This window comes from Poeciliopsis prolifica, unplaced genomic scaffold, assembly GCF_027474105.1.
Source record: "Poeciliopsis prolifica strain line A6 unplaced genomic scaffold, Auburn_PproV2 SCAFFOLD005, whole genome shotgun sequence".
Classification (NCBI taxonomy): domain Eukaryota; kingdom Metazoa; phylum Chordata; class Actinopteri; order Cyprinodontiformes; family Poeciliidae; genus Poeciliopsis; species Poeciliopsis prolifica.
This window is the reverse complement of record NW_026562380.1, coordinates 17,000,446-17,026,201: the sequence shown is the minus strand read 5'-3', so window position 1 is coordinate 17,026,201 and position 25,756 is coordinate 17,000,446. Positions and strand designations below refer to the sequence as shown.

General features: G+C 40.8%; 1 protein-coding gene across 4 annotated transcripts in view; it reads right to left on the bottom strand.

Moving 5' to 3' along the window:
* Positions 1-20,060, bottom strand: part of slc8a1b (solute carrier family 8 member 1b) — a 132,164-nt gene extending 112,104 nt beyond the window's left edge. Inside the window, exons 1-4 of one of the 4 annotated variants that reach the window (XM_055029301.1) lie at positions 19,485-20,060; positions 10,128-11,054; positions 7,837-8,001; positions 5,564-6,354 (exon numbers count right to left, since the gene is read on the bottom strand). In XM_055029301.1, the coding sequence (XP_054885276.1) occupies positions 5,564-6,354; positions 7,837-8,001; positions 10,128-11,003 (1,832 nt within the window). In that variant the 5' untranslated portion in view covers positions 11,004-11,054; positions 19,485-20,060. The remainder of the gene's footprint in view (positions 1-5,563; positions 6,355-7,836; positions 8,002-10,127; positions 11,055-19,484) is intronic. The other 3 variants (XM_055029303.1, XM_055029300.1, XM_055029302.1) reach the window with 3 other exon arrangements.
* Between the last annotated feature and the right edge of the window lie 5,696 nt (positions 20,061-25,756).

The following is a 25,756-nucleotide window of genomic DNA, read 5'->3' as shown; positions in this document are numbered from 1 at the left end:
TCTTTGTTGGACCTGAAAAGAAACGGCGGTCACCTCCCGTACACCGGAGCTGAAAGTTTTCAGAGTCGTGAAGTGTGCACTGCGGCGGGACGTCAAGTACTTGTTCAGCATTCTCATTTAATTATGGCAAAGCGCATTTCTCGTGGATGGACCTAAATTAGAAAATAAAGCCAGTCAGAAGATGCATCTGGCAGCAGAGGGAAAAAAAAATTATAAAATGGGGAAACAAACAGCTCCCCTTCTGGCCCTTGGGTCCATCCTTCTCTTTCTCCCCCTTCTCCTCACAACACTTTTGACTCCTTACTCTTTCATCACTCTCTTCCTCTGCATCATTGCAGCTCTCTTTCTGAATGACTCTTTCCTCCCTTCATCCTGGCAGTTGCCAAGGTAATAGTGTTTCGTGGAGGCAGCTGGCCTGCTGACCTCCCCTTCTTTTTCCTTCTCCTCTCAGTTCCCCTTTTGCCACTTTTTGTCACCCGTCACACTCCAAAAAGTGGCCAGAGTGACAAATTTTCCACATTTGTAATTCCTCTAAAAAAGGTCTGTGGCTGAATTGAAAGAAAGACGCACGGCAGTCCAGTTCAGGCATCTGTTTAATACGATGTTGTAACACAATCTAACAAGAGGGTTGCATCTGGCGTTGCCAAATAACCTTTATGTGGCAGTAGGTAAAAGGAGGGATCACTGCTTCTTGGGACATGGAAAACAGATTTTTGGTGACGCAAACCTTTTTTGTGACTATTTTCCCTCAACGGCCAATTTAATTTCTCAAAATGAGCAAAGTGTAGGCGCTAATTAAAAAAGAATCCGAAAAATAAAACGGTTTGTTGGAGTGCGTCCCCAGTGTGTCGTTTTGAGTTTCCCATTGACGGAAATCATAAGATCAACTGGGTTTTTTTTTGTTTTTTTCCCCCTCCTTTTCAAACACGAACTATAACAGGTGTGAGCCTCTTGCCAAGAGAGGTGTTGTTTTACAATGTTCCCTGCAACATGAGAACAACCTTCACACCTCCTAAAGCACAGCTTGTGTGGGTTTGTGTCTGCGTTTCAGAGCAGATTCTGGTCCGCTTCGATCGGCAGTGCCAAACAAACGAATCAAAAGACGCCGGCGCAATCTGGCAAAAACTGAACAGATTTCAGTCTGTCCACTGCCGGTAAAGAGGGATTAGTTGGTGCCTTGCAAAAGTACTTGCTTAACCTTTATTTTACCATGATTTAAAAAAAATTTTTTTTTAAATTCTTCTTTATGGGAGTTCTGGCTAACAGAGAGCAATTGAAACACACACACACTCAAAAAATGTCAAGCTATAAAAAAAAAAAAAGAAAAAATAGAGGTACATGTCATTGAATCACTTCATAACTTTTTCCACATTTAGTGATATTTAACCCCAAACATCTGTGTGATGTACCGGGATTGGAGGTCACTGGTCAGCACAAAGAAGTGCATAATATAAAAAGTCAGGAAAAGAGGACATTAAAACGGTAATGTCAAAACCCAAACCAGTTCAATTGAGGCAATTCCACACTGAAAAGAGAGAAATAAAAATATTCGGCTCAAGAAAGTACCAGCTTGTGGGTTGGGCAAAACAACAAAAATATAATCATGACCTTTTTTTTTTTTTTTTAGTAAAAATAATGACTTTATAAAGCACAGAGTCGAAAGAAAAACCACCAACAGAGATTAGGTCAAATCGCATTTCTAAGCACACTCTCATCCGTTTGTACGCTTTTGCCAACTGTTGTCGGGCGGAATTGTTGTTTGGGAAATATGTCGCAATTCTTAACACGTGCAGGACTCTGCGTGTCGAACAATTACCCACTTCTAACACAGTGACTGAATGAAAGAAAATATGAGTGTCTTTGTTTATTCTGCTTTTGTGTGTGCCGGACAGACTCCAATTCTGATTGCATTTCTTTACTGAACAGCAGCTCAGGTCCAACCAGGAGACAAAATAAAAGTCGACCTATCCAACAAGCATCTAATATTGCGTACACATTGTTTTTCTGTCCTTGTGAAGGTGTGTGTGTGTCGCATGGCCAATTTATGCCGGTTACTGGAGTGTGAAGTCGCAGTCTGCTCGCTGCGTGCGTGTAGGAGGCAGCATAATTTGATTTTCAACTGTACCATGCTTCTCTACGGGCTCCCTGACTATGGAAATTATGTAACTTGAGCTACTTATTTCATACTTTAGGGAGGGGGTAAAAATGAAAAATGTGACTAGTGCGTGTCAAATGCTTTGTGTTAGCCTGACAGAATTAGCAATGCAAACAGGGAATGGTATTTTATGTGAATTTCTCCAATCTTAAGATGCTTGGTCATTGCTCACCCTTTTCACCACAAAGGCAATCCTGCTCCTCGGACGTTTTCGATGCGTGAAAGTCAACGCTCAAGCCACAATGGAAGACAGAAACACAAAGCATGGGGGGGAATAGGCCATAAAGAAAATTAAAACTTTTGAGAGGGCAAAACTTTGTGCTATCTTCTTTTTCAGTGTCCAATCTCCACATCCAGTCAAACTCATCTTTCATGGCTGCCTCCCATTATTGATCTGTCCTTTATTGAAGAAAAAATATCCGCGCTACGAGTCAATCTGCAGGCAATCTTCTTTCGACCAGCCGTCTTTATTTGTAATTCCAAAAAACTAAAGGGTAATGTGTTTGTTATTTTTTTTACTTCGACTCATGTAAGTTCATATTATTTTGAGAATTTGATCACACCCAACAAAAAGCAAGAAAATTTACCAGATGTCCCTTTGAGTCCATTAAATTGATAGACCATCATTTTTCACTTTTTTTAAACCTAAATTTACACTTTTCAATTGCTAGAGCTATGCTAAAAGATAAATAATAAAGCCCTTTAGAGCTAAGCAGTCAACGGTAATTAGGTTTCCTAAAACGCTAATTGCATCAAATGTTCTACTCATTCATTTTTTGCCCCAATGTTACCTTGTTTGCTACAACACATTATAGTAATATTTAATTAGAATTGATTAAACCTGGCCTTTAAGCAGGTATTAAAACTTTTTCTGTAGTAATTAATTGTTCGCTAAAATGTTTATTGTCAACGTAATACTAGCGCGAATGCAATATAGCTGCAGAAAATCCTCATAATTAACAGGAACGAAAGTTAGCAGCAAACATATGTTTAAAGAAAACATTAATTCAAGGGTGAATTCAAGAGCAGTCATTAAAGGTAAACCATCTTGAAGTTATTTTTATGCATGTCATGTCTCATCATGGATCAACAGGTGCTGAAGACCAGAACCGAGGCCTGCAGGACGCATTTAGAAATCACCCTCTGGTTACATCTATGGACTTGACTGCTTACCGCAATCTCTGATGAGACGGTCGCACGTGAATATGAAGACTCATTAGCAAACGTAATTATTTTCATATCGGCCAGTTTCTACTTTCTGCTCCATTTTGCATTCAAAGATATGATTAAAAATCCTGCTTGAGTCGGGCTTGGTTGCAAACAAACAGTTTATCTAGAGGGTCAAACAGGCAAAGCCAATGTCTGAAAAGGACTGCAAGTTCGCTTTTGGTTTCCAAGAAATCCTACTTTAATGATGATATACTGAAGGTCATGTTAATCCTAAGTGAGCTTTCATGCTGCCTTTGATTTGGCCAGGAAGCTTTGTTCTCATCATGAGTCAGTGAACTAGTGGGATTTGCTATTTATTAAAAAAAATCGATGAAATATCACCATTATAAGCATCCAAACACAAAATTAGTCAATTTTGACACTAAAACTGTATGCTCAACAGGTTTATTATGATGCAATCCATCAGAAAGAAGAAGAAAAAATACGATTCAGACCTGCTGCTTCCACTTTGTTGCATAAAAGGAATATCGGGGAATCAAGTTGGAGTTACTCAACACACTCAGCAGACATATTAGCTCATCAAAACTCTTCCAGCAATACCAGCAACTACAGCGTACAGAAGACATCTCAGCACGTTTTGACTCCAACAAACCACGACCCTAAAATTAGTTTACATTGATTTATTAGAATCTAAAGTGAATCATTCTAACCATCTGAAGAGTCCAGTAAATCTGTAATACATCATCAGCAAACGTAATTCAAGATCTCATTTCGGAGTTATTGGAGAGGAACTTGCAGTAGGTCAGCTCTAATGAGGTCTGTCAAAATAACCAATGACAGATCTTTGTGAATCCCTTTTTATGAGCAAATTATAGTCCTGCATTAATATTGTCAAAAATTTCTCATTAATTGGCCATACGTGGATAAACTCCTGAAATTGGAGAGTTTATTGTATCCTGCTTAAATCTAAAGGCCAGGACAAAAAGACCAATGAATGGAGACGAGGTGGAAGCACCGGCGTCGTGTTCGACAAAAGTAAAACGACACGAGAAATCAACATCTTGAGTCTTCCAGGAAATCATTTGAAACAAAGAGCTGAGCATCATGGGAATTTGATTGATCAGCTTTTCTTCCCTTAAATACGATATGAGGAAATGTCAAAAACAAATAAATAAATGAAAAACTACAGGTCTAAATACAACCTGATGAAGCCTAATATCCAAATATCTAGTAAAAAGATTGTTAAGAATTAAAACCCTGGTGGCTGTGATCCACGTCCTAGTTGATATTTGGATCAAGTTTCCCACACCGAGTGGTTCACAATGAAGATTACAGATGCTGCATTTACCCATGGAGCCAAAAGGCTTCCTGTAATGTGGTCCAACACAATCACAATGCTTACCATGACTCACCATCCGACAAGTACTCTGTTAAGTAAAGCTTTGAACAGGAGATTCATCCTTTCACTGCAGGATTCTTAAATTAAAGGTCTAAGCCCCTTTTCACTGACTAAACAACAAAAAAAAGCCACCAGCTTGCAACAATCAGTTGCCCGGGGAGGTTTTCACAAGGTATAAGGCCACCTAAAAGAGCAACTTGATTTATGGCTTAAAAGGCTTTTGTGCTTCAGACTGAAGTCAACAAAACACATGTTCTTTCTTGGCATTTACCGACATCCTGCTGCTGGAATTTTTGAACCCTTTCCAGCAAAACCAGCTACTCCCGGTTTGCCTTTGCGCATCTCACTAAAAGACGCGCAGTTTCCAACACGAGGAGATTCCATCTGATTAAAATTCAAACCAGCAGCCACCTAACCAGTAACTCCATTCTCCCAAAGCAGTGGAGGCTGAAGCCATTGTGCTGACTGCGCAGGAACAACAGGGTGGAGAAATCAATGCGTTCTCTCAGGAAGAACGACGGCATGACGAAGTAAATCACAGGCTTGCGAAGTTCAATCAGAATAAATGAGATGAAATGAGGAAAAAAAGGAATTGAAAGAGGGAGGGGGTAGAAGCTAACAGGTGCGGGATTGTTGGATCTCCTGGATCACTGATGCAGAGCCGTCCGCCACGCCGCTTCATGTGGCCACCGCATCAAACCAACATCTCTGCTTCCCACATCGTTTCCAGCACAACTGGACAAACTCATTTTCTCAACCATAAATTGTGGTTGTAAAAGTCAAATCTTACTATGCAGTTATCATGATTTGAAATCAAATAATGCTCAGAGGCTACTTACAAGATTTCGTCGTTTTGAAATTCAAGGACGCCGTGTGCGTCTTCGAAGTCCTCCCCGTTGCCCCTTGCAGTCCCTTCCACAGTCTTGTAGGGCAGCATGACCACACCGCGAGCTCCAGACGTTCTCAGCACCTTCACCTCCATTGTGCCAACGCTCTCACTGACGTGGCAGACGGGTTCCTCGAACGTAAAGATACCGGCGTGGTCGTCGTCGAATATCGTGACGGTGGCCGTCGACGGTATGCCGACGCAGGCCACGGAGTCCACGTGATTGGTCGACTCGTTCTCCTCCGGCTCCTCACCTTCGGAGGTCAGCACCTTGACGTTGGAGAGGTGGATGAGGAAGTTTTCGTCCTCCTCGAAGATGTCGTCGTCGATGATGCCCACGCGGATTTCCTTCATGGTCTCGCCCGGCTTGAACATGACGACCCCCTCCGTGAACTCGTAGTCGGAGCCGGCGTTGGCCGTGCCATCTTCCGTCCGGTACTCCACAGAAACGGTCTTGCCCAGGTCACCGCCTCGCCGCACCACGTTCACAGCCACCGTGCCGCAGTTTTCGAGACACTGGTAGGAGCCCGGCTCGAAGAAGATCTTGGAGACGGGATCGTTGTCGCCGGCGTCGGAGCGGACCTCGTGCATGCTGACCGCCTTTCGGGCCTGGTCCGCAGCGTGTTTCTTCAGAATATTGCCGGCGCCCGTCATGAGTCTGGTGGCCTGGCAACGATAGAAAGCTCGACTTTTCTGCTGCTGGCTCAGCACTTGGTAGTTGGCAAGTTCAATGAGTTGTTCCACCTGGAAAGAGAAAAAAAATTAAATTATTTTCACCAAAGCAGTTGAAAAGATTTTGATTTAAATATATTGAGTCCCTCATCACTGATGAAACTGATTATCTAAGAGATGCAAAGTAAATACACTGGAGTCCAACGTCTAGCAGATAAACATGATTGACTAAAACATGATTAACAGTTGATTACCTAAAAAAGAATAATAATAATGAAAAAACTGAATACAGGATAAACAAGAAGATAAACCTTAAAATATTGTGATATTGTCATCAAGCTATGGAGATCATATTTCTTGCCACTATAAAACCTCCTCTCTGTAAGTTTACACTACAATCAATTGGCTTTAATCGTTAAAAGTCAAACTATCAAAGAGTTAAATCAATGGAGAGGATGAGCTTCGTTTTGAACGCAACTTCAGCAAATTATCTTCTATCTACGCCAAAATCCTCAAAGGCCAGATGGATCTTTACTGAACCCTTTGTAGTTGCATGTGCAGACAAATATTCCACTACAAATAACAGATGCACATGTTTCTGTTTTCCATGAAACATGTGCATCGTTGTTCGAGTCTTATAAGTTATTTGCCTTCAGAAACTTAACCCTGTGTGGCAGCAGATAAAACTATTTTACATAAATAAATATGCCATCATCAATGTAAAGGCTGATCGACTGTTCTACGTGTAGGTATAATGTTTAAATATGCTAAAAATCTTATGGATAATAACCTGGAAATCCTAATTTTCAGCTCATACTTGAAATGTTTTATTTTTAAAGAGAATGGATGAATAAAAGTAGAAATAAAGTGAGTTTTTTTTTCAGTTTCTCCACACTATTCCTGTCCTTTTAGCTTTTTTCTTAAAAAAGCATTGTGACTAGTCATTCTAGTCCTGGCTGTAGCACATTAGCCAATTTAAACATTTTAATTTTATTTCTGGATTTCATTCATGAAGAACAGTATTTAATATTAGAGTATGCAGTTTCTTTTTGCTATAGGACTTTAAGCAAATCCCCCCCAAGAAAAACACACGCCAGAATGAGACAGCTTGAGATATGGTGCATGTCAATCCAAAATATTAAGGTGAAAACAAATGTACACTAAACACAACTGACCGAATAAACCGCAAAAAGGTGTGAGAGCTGTCCCATCTGACGAGCTGCACAATAAAGTTTTAGACAACGTACTGCAGCAGCAAAAAACAAGACCAACAGTCCTCGGATATTTGCGACTCTTTTACCCAAGCAGCACATCGTTCACCAGGTGAAATGTTTTGTGAATAAAAATTGTGTGGCATTAAGACCAAAGCAGAGTAGGTCTGTTATCCCAGGGTCCTTTTATTTTATTTTTTTTTAACCAACATGTTGCCACAGAACTGCGTCTCGTCTGTTGCAGATTTTTGTCATTTTAATTCCTCCAGGGGAAATAAACCTGGAGGAAAAAAGTCCAAGTGAGGCAGCTGTGACAATGAATCCCTTCAGCCGTGATACTGACCTCCTTGTCGGGGTGTTTCTGTTTGAGCTCCTTCAGGATCTTGGCCATGTCTCTGCGGGTCTCCTCCTCGTCCAGATCCTTCTCGTCTATGTCCAAACCCAGTGGGCCGTCCAGGAAGTCAACACCATGAGAATTCAGCATCTTTCCATCCATCTCAATGTCCACCTAAAAAAAAAAAAAAATTATTTTGAAAAAAAAGGTAAAAAAAATAACAGACAAAAATAAATAAACTTCTCAAAATATTACAAAATCCGTAAAGGATAATTCCTTCCTTTTCTATTTCAGATTCAAATGATGAAATATAAAAACAAGTTTGTGCGCACACACACACACACACACACACACACACACATTATGAAATCATCTTGTTAGGGGCCACTCTGTGTTTGTCCCTTAAGGACGCATAGTGTTGGTGTCCAGTGATATAAACATTTCCATTTCTCTGTTGTTTCTATGTATTGTTATTTATTTAGCGGCAATAAATTGGACTGTTTTCTTTTTTTTTTCTTGGTTTTTCAAGACAATCCCTCCCAAAAAAAAAAAAAGCCCAGGAGAAAAGTAGTTAATAATTTGAAGGATAAAAAAATAATTGATCTTGGTAGATTACCATACTTCTTAATGTCTAACAATAATTCCAACTCCTGCTGGTTTCAACTATCAGCTTGGTTGCACTTTGACGCCTTGGTGTCGTCGTATTAGTAAAAAGGAAAACACCAAGTGAAAACCACTCACTTACCAAAGCTAAACGTTCTAACCTTTTATGGTGAATGTCCTTATAAAATGGAAGCAAATGAGCGACTGCATTGCTCGCTGCAGCATCTGGTCTATCAGTGCAATGCAAACTGCAAAATGAGCTGTATTAAAAAGTTACATTTGTAACTGAATTCAATGTACTTCAACTTAAAGCAATTGCCAAATCACTGCATAGAAGAACATTAGCATTAGCCTCCACCTTCAGATCCTCAGTAGAGGCAAGACGAGTGCTCACTGAAGACTTAGCAGCCATATATTCAGTGTGAAATATTACTGTAAATGATTGAAATAAACCTAATTTAGTGTTTCTTAAAGTTTTGAGAAAAAAAACCCAACAATATAGCAGCTTTACTGAAACCATCTTAACCTTGTAGTGGAGTGGAGACCAACATTTTACAGAAACGGATTAGAAAAAATAAAATGTGTCATAAAACAAAACTGAGTGAACTTAAGTGGCATGTAAACATCGGCGTCTCGGCATCGGACAAAAATCAGTATGAGAAAACACGTTTGAACAACTTGGATTTACAAAAAAGTAAAGCATTTTTTTTAATAACTAAAAAGTGAATGCATTTCAAGTTATTCCCATTGAATAAAGTGGTAATAGTTTATTCAATTATTTGTTGGTATAACACATAAGACTTAACATCTAAATCTTAAATTGTTAGAATATGTTTTAGCCATGTCAAGTAAAACAATTCAGACTAAAATCAAATCTGGATCCTGCTTTAATCTGAATTCTAGTTCTTTATTGTGATCAGTCTTTCTTTTGCAGGTAGGTATCTGCCAGTGAAGAGAAAGATTAAAATTTTCAAAACCAAGTGCCTAATCTGCAGTTATGAAACTCTTCCTTCAGAAATATTGTTGGCACTTTCCAAAGTTTCAAAGTTACAGTTTCCAAAATTTACAACAAAAAAACAAAACAAAACTAATCCAGCGAGTGAAAAAATAAAAGGGCGGTTTTCACCACAGCAATGGAAATGTAGTTACATAAATGCATTGCCTCATCACACAAAGCATCTGATGGGAGTCAAAAACAGGAAATGGATTAAATTACAGAGGTTATTTGTGTTTGCAGTGATAGGTTTAATTGCATCAGTTTACCTTGATGGCATTTAATACACTTATGCTGTTAGCAGCTTTAAATACAAAATACCCAGGAAGTCATGCAGCGAACTGAGAGCGTCTAATTCATTGTGTGAATGTGATACTACTGAACTATCTCTATGTTATTTTTTATTGCCTCCTTTTATGTGCATGTGTGTGATTTCCATTTACCTGATACTTTGCTGCTGATAAAATGAATTTTTGCAATGTGCGGACAAACAAAGAATGACAATTTGGTGCTCTTTATACTGGCTGGCTGTTCTGATAAACACACAAGCGTAGGTTAAAAATCAGGGCCCACTTTCCGTCTGTTGGTTTAAAATGCTCTGACAAAGCCTGGAATCTAAATGTGATCACAGATCATGGTTTTAGTCTCAACAAATACATCAAACTTATAAATATAGCATATGTGTCGTAACCTGAAGGCTTACCTTGGAGGGAAGCGGACGATCCCCCTCGGTCTCGATGATCATGCCACGCTGCTTGCCGGTGCGGTAGCGCTTGTACACGTATTTGTAGAACAGCAGGCGGCGGTCTGCCACCCAGGCAAACACCACGCAGATGGGGAAGAAGAGGAAAGTGAGCAGGCCTTCCCAGACCTGCACGACGCCGGGGGAGATCACCGACAAGATCAGGTAGAGCCAAATGTAGGCAAAGATACTCCAGGTTGCCGTGACGAAGAAGACTCGGAGGTGCTTGACCTTCCTCGTCTCGCCGTCGGGCACAACGTACACGCACAGCCCGATGATGACAAACATGTTGAACGCCGCCGAACCCACAATAGTGGAGGGGCCCAGTGTGCCGGCCTCAAACCCGTGCCCTATTATTTCTATGACGGAGAGCAGGATCTCTGGAGCGGACGACCCCAGCGCCATGAGGGTGAGGTTGGAGACCGTCTCGTTCCAGATCCGGACCGTCGTTGTGGTGGTTTCTCCGTTGGGCTTCTTGATGGTGATCTCTTTTTCCTGTGACGTAATGACCTCTATCGATGCCATGAAGCGGTCCGCGATGATCGACACGCCGAGGAACATGTAGACCAGAGCCACAAAGTAAACCGTCGCCCTGGCGACCTTATCTCCAAAGGACGGGTTTCGCGGCTCCCAGACGGGCAGCATTACCCCGTTTGTGCACTGCTCAGCCTTGCTGCATTCAGTTTTGTTTGTAGACACCGCCGAAACGGAGCTGCCCAGGCTGTGCTCAGGAGCGGTACCGGCCAGCGCGCTCCGGGGTTTGAGGAGGAGGATCACAGTAACGACCGCGAGTCTCAGCACAGGAGACAGGGCAGAGGAGTGACACCTGAAGCCCATGTTGATGGCGAGACCGGGACCAGGAGCTGAAGGTTAATGGGAATGTTGAACCTTGAGAGAGAGAGACAAGAAAAAAAAATTGTTAATTAAATAGTAGAAAAAAATGTCTGTGGGTTTGGGTGTGTGAGATTTAGACTTAATTCCTTCCTAAAACAAAAGTAGCTGAAATTCAGCCTTGGCCCTTTTCACCGAGGGACGTCACTTTTGAAACGGTTTAATGACACCGCACAGGTGTTACCTGTTTTAACTAGACATGCATACAGTCATTAAATCAGCTTACTGAATGCTGCGCTCCTAGATTATGATCAAATGGAACACATTTACATTTTAATATTGAAGAGAGAACAAGCCGTGTTGAAATCATGTACCGGGTACGATGCTGTGCATTAATGTTCTGAGTCCTAGGAGAATTACAACATTCATATTCATTAGGAGAAAGACAAAAAAATGGTTGATGCACAACACCCAATTTAAACACAGCAATACAAATATGGTGCACTTGTTTGCACAATGTCAGCTGGAGTCAACGGGTCATAAATACATTTCATTGGCAATCTGAACCTTTTAATCACTGCGAGGTTTTCTAATAGTCGTTTCACTGCAAATATTTCAACAGAAATAAATAAACTGATGAAGACGCCCTCTCTCTCTTCCAAAGCTGCACAGCGGTTTCAGGAAAAAAACATTAAAATAATACATGGTGCTAGTTTGGGTCTTTTTTTTTTTTTTCCTTTTCGTCATCTCACACCGCAGCAAATAGGAGACAATAGGAGGTTCTTTCAACTATTTGCTGTTCTTTGTACCATTCAGAAGATTGGAAAAGAGCATCACAAAGATTTTATCTCCAGTAATTTTGTATAAAACGTCTTGCGGAAATAGTCAATGGTTTACAACCGGAGTCCGTTTTGGCGCCAACATGAGAGGCATTATTTTTCTTTCTACACTACAGCGACATTTGTGACATTCATTAGCAGATTAAAGTGAGACAAAAATCAAATGAAATGGGTTTGATCTGTAATGGAATATAGAAGAACACATTGCCTTGTCCCACTTCTTGTCACATTACAACCACAAACTTATATTTCCAGCAGGATTTTATGTCACAGACCGATGGATTGGAAATTATTTAACTCCAAGCTGAGAGTGGGACTGGTGGCCTTTTCCGTTCAGTTTTATTTGAGAACAACCTGTGATGTTAAGTTTTATCTGGCAACAGTCGACATTCCCCCTGAATAAAATGTGGTCAACCATGGCGACTTTGTAACGCAAAACCTTCATTTTGTGTTCCTACTGGACACGGGTAAATGTTCTTTTAAATGACTGGTATAGAAATAGTTTTGATGCAACTTCTCTAATGAAAGCCATGAGTAGCTTCCTTCCAACCAAATATTCTACTTTTTCCAACCTCGCGAATACGACTTTCAGCTTTTAAAAAGAACCTTTGGAGGGAAGAAAAAAAAAAACTCCCCTTAGCCACATGTGCAAAGGGCATTTGTTTTAGGGTTAACATCCAAGCCCAGGAGTGTAAAATCATTGGCAGTAATCCTGATTCCAATCATTTGCTGTACTTTGTGCATAAGTAATAAAAAGTTAATTTCTTTCCCCATCAGAGGGATAAAATTTAATTTACCTTCTCCTAATTGAGTAAACACAAAGCTGAACTTTTGAAGGAACTAAAAAGAAAAAAAAATGGTAGAGTATTTAAAATTTATACAGAAAGGGAGTAAATGGCACCAAAAAAAGGCCTGATGGACACAAATTGATCTATTTAGCCGAAGGATGAAGAAAACAATTAAATCATTAAATACATATTAAGTACAAGCAAATCAATTTAATAACACATCACAACAGTGGTGACATTTTATGTCGTTTATTTTAACACAGCCAAAGTTATCTCAAACTATAAAATGTCCTGGGAGCCCAAAAATCTGTTACAAAACCAAAGTTTAGTCTGTTTAGTGGAATAACTTCAATTAAAACTGTAATGCCTATGGCTGAAAATGTGGCACGGGTTTTTATTTAAGCACTGAATTCAAATTAGCACTTCGTAGATGTTTGACATCTTGAACTGTTTAGGGGTGAAAATTATGTTTTCAAAATGTATTACAGCTTGTCTTATGAGTGGCATTAACAAAAAAAGAAACCAACACGCCCAGAAATAGGAGCCATAAAACAGGATTCCCAAAGGCACACGGTAAAAAAAAAAACAAAGCTGAAGAAACTAAAACCATGCGAGCCGCTGCTTTGGTCCCAACGCTGCCATTTGTCAGAGGCAAATACTGAAAAACAAAAATATTGGGGGGGAAAAAACATACTATGGTTTAAAAAAATTCATAAAAAAAACTAAAATGAGGTGTAAATGAAAGGATTAAAAACAAAATACTCAATTATGTCCTGCAAAGAAGTAAATAATAAAACCTTTCGGATTTTGTGTAGATGCACAACAAACAAGGACACATGGATACAAAGTAGCCCCGGCAGGGAACTGAAGATAAACTGTCCACATTTACCATCATTAAGACTGATATGGAGCTTTTACTCTAAGTCTGCCCAGAAACCATTCAAGCCAAATCATCCTCATGTTAAAACACTTGGAGAAAAGAAAGTGATCAATCTGGCACACACACACACACACACACACACACACACACACACACACACACGTAATTACTTCCCACTCACTGTCTGGGTCCATCTGTCCACTGACATATTTACACAAGTCTTACTAGATCCACAATAATGTTCAAAACAATGGAAAACCAAATTTATAGCTGGTTCAAAAGAAAGCCAACTACCAATGAGTGACTTTGCTCCAATGCATACAGTGAATGCAAACCCAGGATTTACCCCAGAAAACTTGCTACGCGCGGTGCCCGAGAGCACGAGGGCAGTCATCCAGCTGGCCGGCAAGTTTTTCAGTTAAAAATGTTTAAAGTTGACGGAAAATTTAAAAATATTACTTGATAGTTATGCATCTGTGGAAAACTGAAAGATTAATACCTAAACACTAACTATAAAGTCTTAAAAAGGCAATCATTAAAAAAAAAAACTAGGCTAAACTAACAGTGCTTAGCCTGGTGGGGGCACAAGTAAAGCCTGGTGGACAGCCAGGCTTATAATACACTGAGGGAAACCCTGCAAATATGTTGGGTTCCTTTACAACTGCATTCACACCAGCTCTATTTAGTCCACTTTAATTTTACGCTAGTTTGTTTGTTTAGGAAGTCAGATTCATTTGGGGACAGGATGAATGCACAATCCATTTCTGATGCGGATCAAAAATGCAAACTCTGGTCCGTCTAAAGGCCGAGGTCTCGGCTTGGTTGAAGTGAATTGTGGCCAAATGCGAAACCTCCGGAGATGATGAGGCAAAGAGAGATTCTTCATAGAAAAGAATAGAAAATAATGAACAACCCTGATCATCTTCTTCATGAGACTATATTGGAAAAACAGAGTGTCTTCAGTCAGAGGCTTCTTCAGATTCACCGTAATGTAGACTGCTACGAGAGATCTTTTCTACCAACAGCCGTTGCTATCTAGATCAACTCTGAAGAATCTGAATTGATACAAGTTACAACATTCAATTTCCCCTTGGATCACTACAGTATTTGATTCCAGATTTGAATGCGTATGTGGATGCAGGCGGACAGGACCGCCTCAAAAGCAGGAAGCAGACTACAGCACAAGGCATTCTGGGTAAATCCAACCAAAGCAGCTCACAATAGAAAGCAGTGGCATCGCATAGGGAGTCTATTCCAGACCCCAGGCCACTCACTGTGTGTCTGCCCTTCTTCCTATCAGGCAACTAATTAATAAAAAGCCACTAGCAGCTCAATGACATTTTAGATGAGCTGTATTTTCAGAGAAACAGTGAGTGACATTTAAGTAAAAAAATTTTTACTTGGTGCACCTCAGAAGGACCAGATCTAAACCTGAAAACATAAATCTAATCCTTTGGTCAGTAATCAACACTGCCATTTCAAATTAGTAACACGTGGGAAAAAAAACAAAAAACATCTTAAATAAACTGCTTTTATACACAAAGATGAGCTCAATTTCCCCCCCAATTGTATTCCAACAATTAATTGAAGTCAACATTGCTTTGCATGTTCCTTAAAATAAATTGGATTTTTTTTGGTCTCCTATGTTTAAACGGCTTAAGGGTTTTATTTTTCTTGAATCAGTTTGGATTGCTACGTCAAGCTAAATTTTTATTACACCCCTTTATGAATCATTTTAATTCTAGATATTAAATGCTGAAATCTGAATTGCCAAAGTAAGTTTCTAAAACAAAAATACAGAAAAACATCCAACATCGTGATAAAATGCAAAGAACATCCAAAGAAAATACAAAAGGCTATTCACATTACGAGGCATCAAAATGAAGTGGAAAAGCAGGATGATGAGCTTTTAACTGGATTAATCATTTATAGAGAGGACCGCTTTAAGGAGGACCGGCAGAAGTGAATGACATGGTGCAGCTTCAGATAGGGTCTGCTGTCTTTAGGGATAAGCGATATGATTCAACTTTTCCAACAAGAACATTTAAAAATGGCCTTAAAAGTTATTTCCCAGAACTGGCATCAGTGTTTGGAAGACACATTCATCTCTTGGATGTTTTTAATCCAGACAACAACCAAAAAAGATTACTTTTTTCCCCGTTACTCTCTCAATGAAAAGGGCAGGAAGGAAAGGTTGAGAGAAAATGAGACACAGTTTTGACTAACTGGGGACTGATGAGGGAAAACTTCAGTGAGGTTCTGCAAATCAAACACTTGATTGATCGGCGGCAATTGTAAAACCAGGTTCTGTGGCCATTTGCTGGTCTGGACATACATAAACACAAAGCCAATGGGGGAAAATGATCAGCAAAGACATGGTCAAAGCAACTGCTGCCATCAATGAATCTGAGGCTGATTATAAGATCATTCCATGATTAACTGAAGTCAGCAAAGTGGCTTCAATAAACCATAATTGGTCTGTGTCCTAGTTTGGAAGACCATACTGCATCATGTCTTGTGAAAACCAAAAATATCCTCATGTCAACTGTCAAACATGAAGGAGAAATAGTCCAAGGTCATTTTGAAGCAAAGAATCTGAGCCCTTGCAGACAATGACATGACCTTGAACTCCTCTGTTTATTCTGGAGTCAAGTCTGAAGCCATGTGTCAAAGTGACGAAGCCTGACTAAAACAGGTCAAACAACAGAGCAATGTACACAAACAATGGGCCGTGACATTAAAAAAAAGAAGGAAATTGACAGACGAACATGATCCAATACACAACCAATAACCTGACAGGATTGTTGCATTATAGGGGAAAAAAAGTCCTAAAGCCCTAAATGAATTAGGTCGGTAAATGTGTAAAAACCTCAAGTTCTAGGCTGGATATCAATCAGCCATTTCCAAACCCTTATTAATGCGTGTTTACATTAATAAGGGTTTAGCGTAGCGGTGAACTCCGGCTGCTCCAACAGATCTTCCCTGATTTAACACGACACCTGATCTTGCCAGCAGATTTGTCCTCCGTGGAAGGATAAAACTCCTCTTGCTGCGCCTCCATCAATTCTAACCAGGTCAGTCACCGACTGACTGTTTAGGAATTGGCACACGGATTTCTCCTGAGGTAGAAACGTCTGACTCCTATCCTGGTCTGACCCCACTATAACGACAAATGGGCTCTTTTTATCATTTCCTCCAACCTCATTCAAAAAGCTGCCGAGGAGAGAAGATAGCCCATATTTTCTGGAAACTCTCTGATGAGGGTAATATTTTCACTTCATCTATTTGTCAGGGATAAAACACGTGACATTTGCTGATCAAAGATCAGCCAGCTGACTCGTTTCACTGTTTTGAAGTACTTCTTTGCTTTCACCAAAACTAACCCCGTGACGTTATCCAGTGACCAAAAGGTTGAAAGGAATAATAATAATAAAAAATAGTATGACTTATCCTCCATCTTGAATGAGTCAGTGTGGTTTGGAGGAATCATGGTGATGCGGGCTGTAACATAAATGCGCTAAAAAGGGTTTTTAGAAGTGAGGTTGTGTGCATTATTTTGTATTATTTCCCTTTCCTATTTTGCAATAGAGTTCAGATGAAGCACCAGAGGAAGGCTGTTCAAATAGATCTCGTATTTCAGCCGATTTTGGTCATTTAGGAGGAATTTTCACCATAAAACGTTCACATCCCTTTGCTACTGCGCTGCTCGAGTTCACCTGCCTGCATTTCAAGAGAGACTGCCGGCAAGTCTTTTTTGTGTTTTTTTCCTCCCCCTCAGCTGAACAATTTCCATGTTCACCAAAGGTAGACTGTAAGCTGGAGCCCTGTTCATTCACCTGACTGCAACTCAATCTCCAGGAAACAGCAGCATCTCAAAAAAATATGTCAAAAAAAATAATAAAAATCAGAGAGAGGGCAGGGAATAAGCAGAGAAAGTCGCTTGGAAAACGCAAAAAGTTTGCAACGCTTCTATAAGACTCAGAGGAGCAATACAGCAGCAGCTGACAGCAACATTATGGTGTTTTATGTGATTGTTTTCAGACGTTTAAAAAAACTTAGAGCGATGCCTTTTCAAATCAAAGTTGCATGCTGTGCGTATTTCTTTTTTGAAAGTCATATTTTAAATAAGCGAGGACGCTAGCGGGAGCTAACTGTTACCTTCACACTGATCTTAGATTGTTTTTAAGCAAACTCTCAAACTACCTTTGTTTACAAAGAGAACCCACGTTTGAGTTCGCGATTGACATATTTTCTTAAATAAATTTAAAAAAAAAAGAAGAAAACAATTGGGTTGAGAGCAGCGAGCAAAAAAGTTTGAATAAAATAAAAATTCCAACGTCGGCCCTCTGTCAGCTTTCTTTAAATCAGATTGTTCCATTTGCTGCAAGCTATAGTTTTTACAAGGGCCTTTCGCTATGGTGCATGAGAGAGACTAAGAAAAAGCAGGATTGCAATCAACATAAGCTGAAGCACGGCTCCTACGGTTTCTAATTTTCTTTATGGCCTGCGTAGCATCTCATGTCATTGTCCTCCAACCACAAGAAATCTCTGCCTAGACATTCGTTTGCCACCGTCTCCTTTGACCAGTCAGTTGTTGCACTGCACTGGCTACAAGCCAGGAAAAAAAAGTTGTGATTACAACCTCTGCTAATTATAAAAAAACAAAAGAAGAGAAAAATGAGAGGAGGGTTGCTTGATGCCGAGCCACCCAAAACTCCCAACACGCATCTAGGAACAAAAGCAGCTTTTAATCATTTGGGAACCTATCAGATCTCATCTCGTTGCCTGAAAACGAAGCATGGCTGTTGCATCATGAGACCTTCGGTTCCGTCAGCCTGCCAAAAACGGCTAAATGAAGCAGATTCAGACCCCTGGCACCATTTCATTCTTTCCCGCTCGCCATCATAAATAAATATTTCATACTTCATGGTTGCTCTGTGTCATACCCATAAAAAAGTCAGCTGGGAGGTGGGAGGGGACCTTGATTGAACAAAAGAAGCTTGTATCTAGAGTCATATCTGGGCAATGAAAGCTGGTTTGACTTTGATACTGTACAACCCAGACTTCACTCTCTAAAACCTATTATCTAAAAATCACATTTATTCATATTTACGTCGAAATCCACATGGTCATAAATGAGCCCATTCATACTTCCGCTGCACACACATACGCATACGCACACACACACACACACACACACACACACACACACACACACACACACACACACACACACACACCTGAAAGCGCACCCAATACGCCGGTGCCGTTTGGCGCAAAGGATGCAAGGCCCGGCAGGATTGCGCGTAAAAGTGCCTCCCGGTGCGCATCCGCCCCTTTGCACAGGTTTAACGGGCACTGCGCATGTTTGTCACACAAACTTCCACGGTGGATGCCAATAAAAGGGGGCGAGGAGAGCGCGGCGATCCTTACGTGATCTGAATCCTTAACCATCTCTCTATAAATAGGTGAGGCAGGAGGATGGGCTTAAACGTGAAGGGGGGGTTGGAATAATGAATGGAATAACTGGGTGAGAATTAAAGAAGAAGAAGAAGAAAAAAAAGCTTACGTCTTCACGCAGCTGTCTACAAACCGGAAAGGTTTTTATTTTCCTCCACTGTATTCTTTTCGAATCAGAGATGAAAAGCGCAGCACGGCGAGTGAGGATGGAGTGAGGGAACGCATCCCCATCCAGAGCCATCTGACGCATGGTGCTTCCAAGTCTCTCTTCGGGTCTCCGAAACGGGCCCCCCAACCAAGAACCTCCCCCCTACACACACACACACTCACCTTCTTCTTACATCCAGCTTACTCCACACACACATCCACCCCCTCCAAAAAACAAAAAACTTGCATCCATCAACACGACACCGTCAAACAGACCTGGACCCCCCCGCAATGATAATCATATGAAACGAGAAAAAGCAACATAAAAATATAATAATAATAATAAATGAGCATCCAGGAGTCCGTGTCCTACCTTCTCAGTCCGGAGTTGACGGTTCGTAGTGAAGTAGTAAAGCGGCTTCTCTGCGATGCGAGCAAGTAGAAGGAGTAAAAGCAGCAGCAGCAGGAGGAGGAGGAGGAGGAGGAGTGGTGGCGGAGGTAAAGCCCGTAGTGGGGAACGGTAATGGAGACGCAGGGAGCTCTTATACGCTAGTCAAGACAGCGTATCCAACCACCGAGACGCACAAAGGGAGGGAAGAGTAGTCCGAATTCCCATGCACACTGGGTTGGGTTGTTTTCTTTTTTCCACCCCTTATTTGTTGCCCTTATCTTTTGCTCTTCTTGCCTACTCCTCGTTTCCATGCAGCGCGACCTGAGTGACCTGTGTGATCGGATGACCGGAGCGGCGCTTCATCAGCAAACCCGCATTCGCTGAGAGGAGGCGCGCGGCGCAGCGGACCTCTTCCTCATTCTTCCCTCCCCGGTTCTTTCTCCCGCGGCTCCGCCAAAAGAGAGAGGAGAGCGAGAGTGCGCGTGTGCGCGAGAACGTCTGCGCGTGCGCGCAGGTCTCTTTCGTCTGTTCCTTCCTTCCTAGCTTCCTTCCTTCCTCTCGCGCGCACACTCTGAGGATCAGCTCGCCCTCCTCCGCCCTGCCCCTCCCCGTGTTGTAGGAGCCTCTGCCTCACTCCTCAGTCAACATGTCCCGTTCCCGGATTCACGTCCCGTCGCAGGTTTTTAGTATCAGTCTGCTGCTTGTTTCGAGAAACCCAATTCATTTTATTTTATTTTCTTTAAGCAGTCGTGATTTAGACCAACGCTCATGCGGTTAAAAGCGACCCAAAAAGTCTGGTTTTTAAGTGGTTGTCGGGGCTAAACTAACAAAACGATACACAAAAAGAAAATTGCTGCCACAAATCTCAATTCAATTCAGTTAATTATTAAAAACTGCCTCCCACTAGCATTTTTTTTTTTTTTTATTTTTTTTTACAAAAAATACCCATAACCCGTTACGAAGCTGCATTTAATAGTAAGAAGGTCCAATGTTTAAAAAGAAAAGTTGACAAGAAACTACGGGGCTCCGGAGGGGACATGCGGATTTTTTTTTCTTTTGCAAAAGTATTGCGTTACTTCGCAAAAGAAAAAAAAATCCCCATGTCCCCTCCGGAGCCCTGTAAAAAACAAATGAGGCGAGAAAAAATACCGACCTTCAAATCACGAACCGAACCGCTAGCTGTACTAAAACATCACCGACAAGCTAGCGGAGGCAATCTTGTTGGAAAAAAAACATAAAAATCAAGCCAACAAGCTAATGTACAGTCTACATTTATCGTGGGAAAAATGTGTAATGTCATAAAATAAAAGCCTTAATTTCTTGCCATTTTTGTTGAAACAGCTTACAGAAAATGTCACTCTTAGCGGCTAATTGACTCACAACACCTGCAGAGGATTCCTGACCCTGAGTGGGGTAGACTGCGAAGGGGACACATGTCCAGAAGACAGACACCTGCCACAAGGAGGGCAAGTAACCAAATGTCGCTGCTGTAGAAGTCGTTGAGAATGCCAAATCCAAGCATCCAAAGTTGATGGAAAAACGTGTCGTGCAAAAGATGGAGCAACAAGAATAAATTTTCTTGGGAATGTTATCTGGCGAGATCCATTAAAGAATTTGGGGGAAGCTTTGTGAAGAGTGGACGAGGTTTAAGGTAAAAAAAATAAAAAATAAAAAAAAAACTCTATCATTTTTCCAGATGAACTTTGCATCTTATTTGGACATTGTGACCCAAGAGTGTGGATGCACAGAATCAACATCGCTTGAACTTCCTTCTGATGTTTCCACAGTCCTCGGTAACTTGTCGCCGGTCCTTTAAGGTTTGGGGTTCCACAGTCACCGTGGTCATTTTCCATTCTATTTTAAAGCACTTCACGTTTTTCTCTACGGACAAGCTGCATGGAGACACAGATTTTCTTTTCTAGCTGGACTTGGCACCTGCACAAACTGCCCAATAAACCAAAATTTTTTTAAATAGCCATTGTGTTCCTGTTCTCGATTGGCCAGGAAACTCCCCAGCCCCTTTATAGAAAATCTACAACCTGGTAAGAGGAAGACGAGAGACACCAAACCTAACAATGCAGAGAACCTGAAGGCTGCAATTTCTAAGCAATTAGTGCTTCCTTCACACCGACGCAGTGCCACACAGCATCGATGTAGTAATTCATGCAAAAGGAAGGAAGCTCAACCAGGCATGACAGCATAGAAATGTACACTTTTTCAAATAAAACTACCATTTTATTGATCATATGCAATGTTGTAATTTCAGAAACAGTTTTACATGTTCATAATCTATAAGCCATGATGGAAATTAAAAGACGGGCTTGCTAGCAAGGGGACAACTTTCGTATAAAGTAAGAAAAGCTCTCTATAATTAAGGTGTCCGTCACAACTCTCCTGATTTATTACATGTAGTTTAATAATATGTACCTTTTTAATATTCCCATAATGACTTTGTGAAATATCTGCATGGCTGTAGGTGGCTTTGTTACACCAATTTCATATCCTTGGTAACCAATTGGGGGACAAAAGTGTAGTTTCAAAGTATAATCCTTTACATCTCACTTTAGGGTCTATATAGATAAACTTCTCAAAGAATGAATGAATATACTTTTAATAATCCCAAAAATTTGCAAGACAGCAAACTGGTGATTTGATACAAAGCAAATCCATTGCAAGAAATTGCCTTCACAGCAACCCAGCTAATAACCTGAGCCTGTTTATTCTCAGTATAAATTGTACTTCTGGGGGAGACGAAGCATTCAAGAGGCTGCTGCGACATGTTGGATTCTGTTTCGACTTTTCAGAGGTTTCTCACGGGTAAATCTGGTTGACAACGGGATCCAAGCGAAGCCTTTCGGGGTCCGCATGTGCCAAAAACAGCTGATAAAAGTTACTGCCATGTTTCAGGTGTGGAAACATGCAAAGAAAAGCCAACAACGACCATGGCCTGTTTTCGTTGAACAAAGCTGTTCTGGCTTCATTTTGTGTTTACAAAGGCTGATCTGAAGCAGCACTTTACCAAAGCAGTTCATCAAAACCTGACATCTGGTGATGTCACCCTACTACTTCCTCTTCCCCTCCTTCATAAAAGCCATTTATGATTTCAATTAGTAAATGATAAAATGAAGAAAAACTTAGTTCATGTTGAAGCCTTGTTACTTTTTTTTTTTTAAATTAATCCCCTCATCCCATCCACCCTCTTCTGTGTTGATGTTTTCTTTTTTTAGAGGTGGCTGAGACGCACCTTCTGGGTGGTTTGTGAGAACACTCCAGCTGGAATCAGTGTGCTTTACAAGCTATTTTTCCTCATTCCATGCAAGGTAGTCGACACTTTTGGCCACATTTTACTTCACACATTCTCAAATCCATATAAGGCCACATTAAAAGGAACACAGTCATCCCACAAGCAGCAGAGATTCCACCAAGGTGATATCCCCCACCACACACACACACACCCCTTATCAAATAAAAAATAATAAAATAAACTACAAGAGAACCACAAAAATGCAAGCAGAAGGCCTTTGGTGGAAAAAAAAAGTTTCCAGAGAATTTGGATATTTTTAACTAAACAAGAAAGCAGCTGCACAAGCAGCACCAACACAGATCGCTTCTGGAAGTCGACGCCCACTGTATCGTCATGAGCGTTTAGAGCCAAGGTAAACATTTGTGCTGTGCAAAACTCGCTGCGGTGAAATATACAAAACTTTTGAACGTTTGGATAGTCTATCGATTTTCATGGAACTCATTGATTTACAATCACTATAAGATTTTGGCCATTCACTTGCTCGGTCATGCAATTGGAAGAAAAGCCTCCTAGTTTCTTGCTAAATGTCCAGACTTGTGTCAACCATTGGACAACATCAAAAAGGTAAATAATAATATATATTCAAAAATCCTATTATTTGACATTTTCTGTTCAACCAGATGTTCCTTTCCCATGTTGCTATAATATGACCACACAACATTGTTAGTTTGTGCCAGTCACACATTTACTGAATCTGAAAGGAGGGAATTTCAAGTGTGCTCTAACTCAAGCTCCGCCCCCTTTTTATTAAATCATCATCAAACTAAATCATTTCCCAAACCTTCAAAATTCAGGTCAGAACAAAATAAAAATAAAAATTGAACATAAAACTATGCATAAGCTCATTTAATTTGTTGGCACATGTCTTTTTTTTTTTTGGTTTTGGTTCAGATGATTTTGTGGTCATGTTTAAAATGCTTTCGCTCTCTTAAATTGCAGTCATGGATCCACAATATAAGTGTCATAAGAAAGTTTCATTTCAAATCAAGGTATCCCAAGGCCATGCAACACGGATTTTCTGGATAAATCAAAAACAAATTAACCCCATCCAGGTAGTCTGCGTCTTAGTCCTTGACTTAACCAATCACACCACACCAGAAATTATCATTATGAAGTCAAGAAAAGAGACAAGCAGCGGGACTCATCTCGTCGATGTCAGCTTATTAAGCGAAAAGAAAACATTAACACTCCAAACAGGTCACACACTGTGGGAGCCAAAAACATTCAAGCACAACTACGGCAGCCAAAGCAAAACAACACAGAAAGTCTGGGGAGTTTCACTTAGAGCTGGCTTCTCTGGAGGTAATTGTGAATGAAGAACAGCTGGCCTGGGAGGTCTCTGAGTCAGGTGGTCACAGTGGGAAGAAGAAGGGAAACTGAGAAAGCGCTCAAACTGACCACAAGTTGACTCAGCCTTTCTTTATTTGTCATATAGAGAGATCTAGACAATCTGGTACATCAAAGAGACTTCCCTTCAGGATGTCCATCTCAAATCTACTCGTTCCTTTCTCCTGTTTATTCATGTTTTTAATCAAATTCCTCCATTGAAGGTGTTTACTTGTATTCTGTATAAAGTCTTTACTAAGCTGTTTCTTTCCTGCTGCTGGAGACCACGTTTTCCAGAGGAAAATACAATTTTTGTCTTTCAATCCTGTGGTGGAAATGTACACATCTGTTTTTATGTGATAAAACTACGCATCGGAATAGTGTCCAAAGTGAATGAATCAAACTTTTCAGCAAAAAAGAGGACTCCTTATTTTACTTTTAAGTTAAGGTTTAGAAATGATCGTTTTTAAAGAAACAAGAGAAATAAATATTTGAAAAAAGAAGAGTAATGTGGAGTGTCTGATCACTCCTTTCAATTGCACTTCAGTGTCTCCTATTGATATTTGCATCCTGGCGAAGGGAACCATGGGAGACGCTCCCGGATCCTCAAGAGGTTCCACCTTCCTGCACTGCATTATGGAGAAATGAAACCCAGGTCCTGGGAGACGATGATGAATAGCAGCCTGAGATGGGGAAATTCCTGAGCACAGAAACACTCTCCGAATGAGACAATGGGCTCTGAGGTCCGTTATGAGTGAGGCAGAGAGAAGACGTGCTAGCATTCTGCATAGTTAGGGAGAAGGAGACAGGATGGCATCGTCGCAGAAACGCCAAGATATGTCAAGAGCAGGCAGGGTACCGCAGACGAGCCTAGCATAACTCAACTGGGGATGTCATAACAGTTCGTCCCGGGGAAGCTCGACTGGGCTGACAATTGTGTGCTGGTAAAGGGCTTGGTAATCAGGCCACCGGTGAGGACAACAGACACGATGACTGTAGCTTTTTAGCAAAATACCCAGGTTTTTACCAGACAACGCAGATTGCTTTGGACAACCGAGCAAAGTGAAAAAGGATGGAGGAGGATCCTGCAAGCTGAGCAGAGGCCTCTGACAAGGCTGGAGGGAAAGTTTCAAAAGCACAGATAGCAGGCACAACGATGTGGTTTAGAAATTAAAACTTGTCATTCACAAACTTGTCATTCGAGTTTGTGAATGAGACCCAAAATGATGTAAGAGTGCCTGTATCTGGGGAAAGGATGCAATCATGTCTGTACATGAACAAAACACCCAGAATGCACAACCATTATGAGATTCTTATAGTATGATGATTAACACAGTAGACACAAGAAAATATAAATAATACAATCACATTGTGACATTAATTTGCGTTGTTGTAGTTGAGAAGAAGTTTCAGCTGTAGAAATGTGAAACAGCTGCAATGCTTCATCGTGATCTTTTCTTTTGTTGTTTTCTTGGTTGAAGAAATAGGGATTCTCAGCACTTCCGATGCTTTTTTATTAGTTATTTTATTTGACCCCAGTCGTCTTTGTGATGTTAGAGTAAATTTACTTGGCCGGCCTATCCTGGGAAGGTTCGTCAGCGCTCCAGGTTTTCTCCATTTGTGG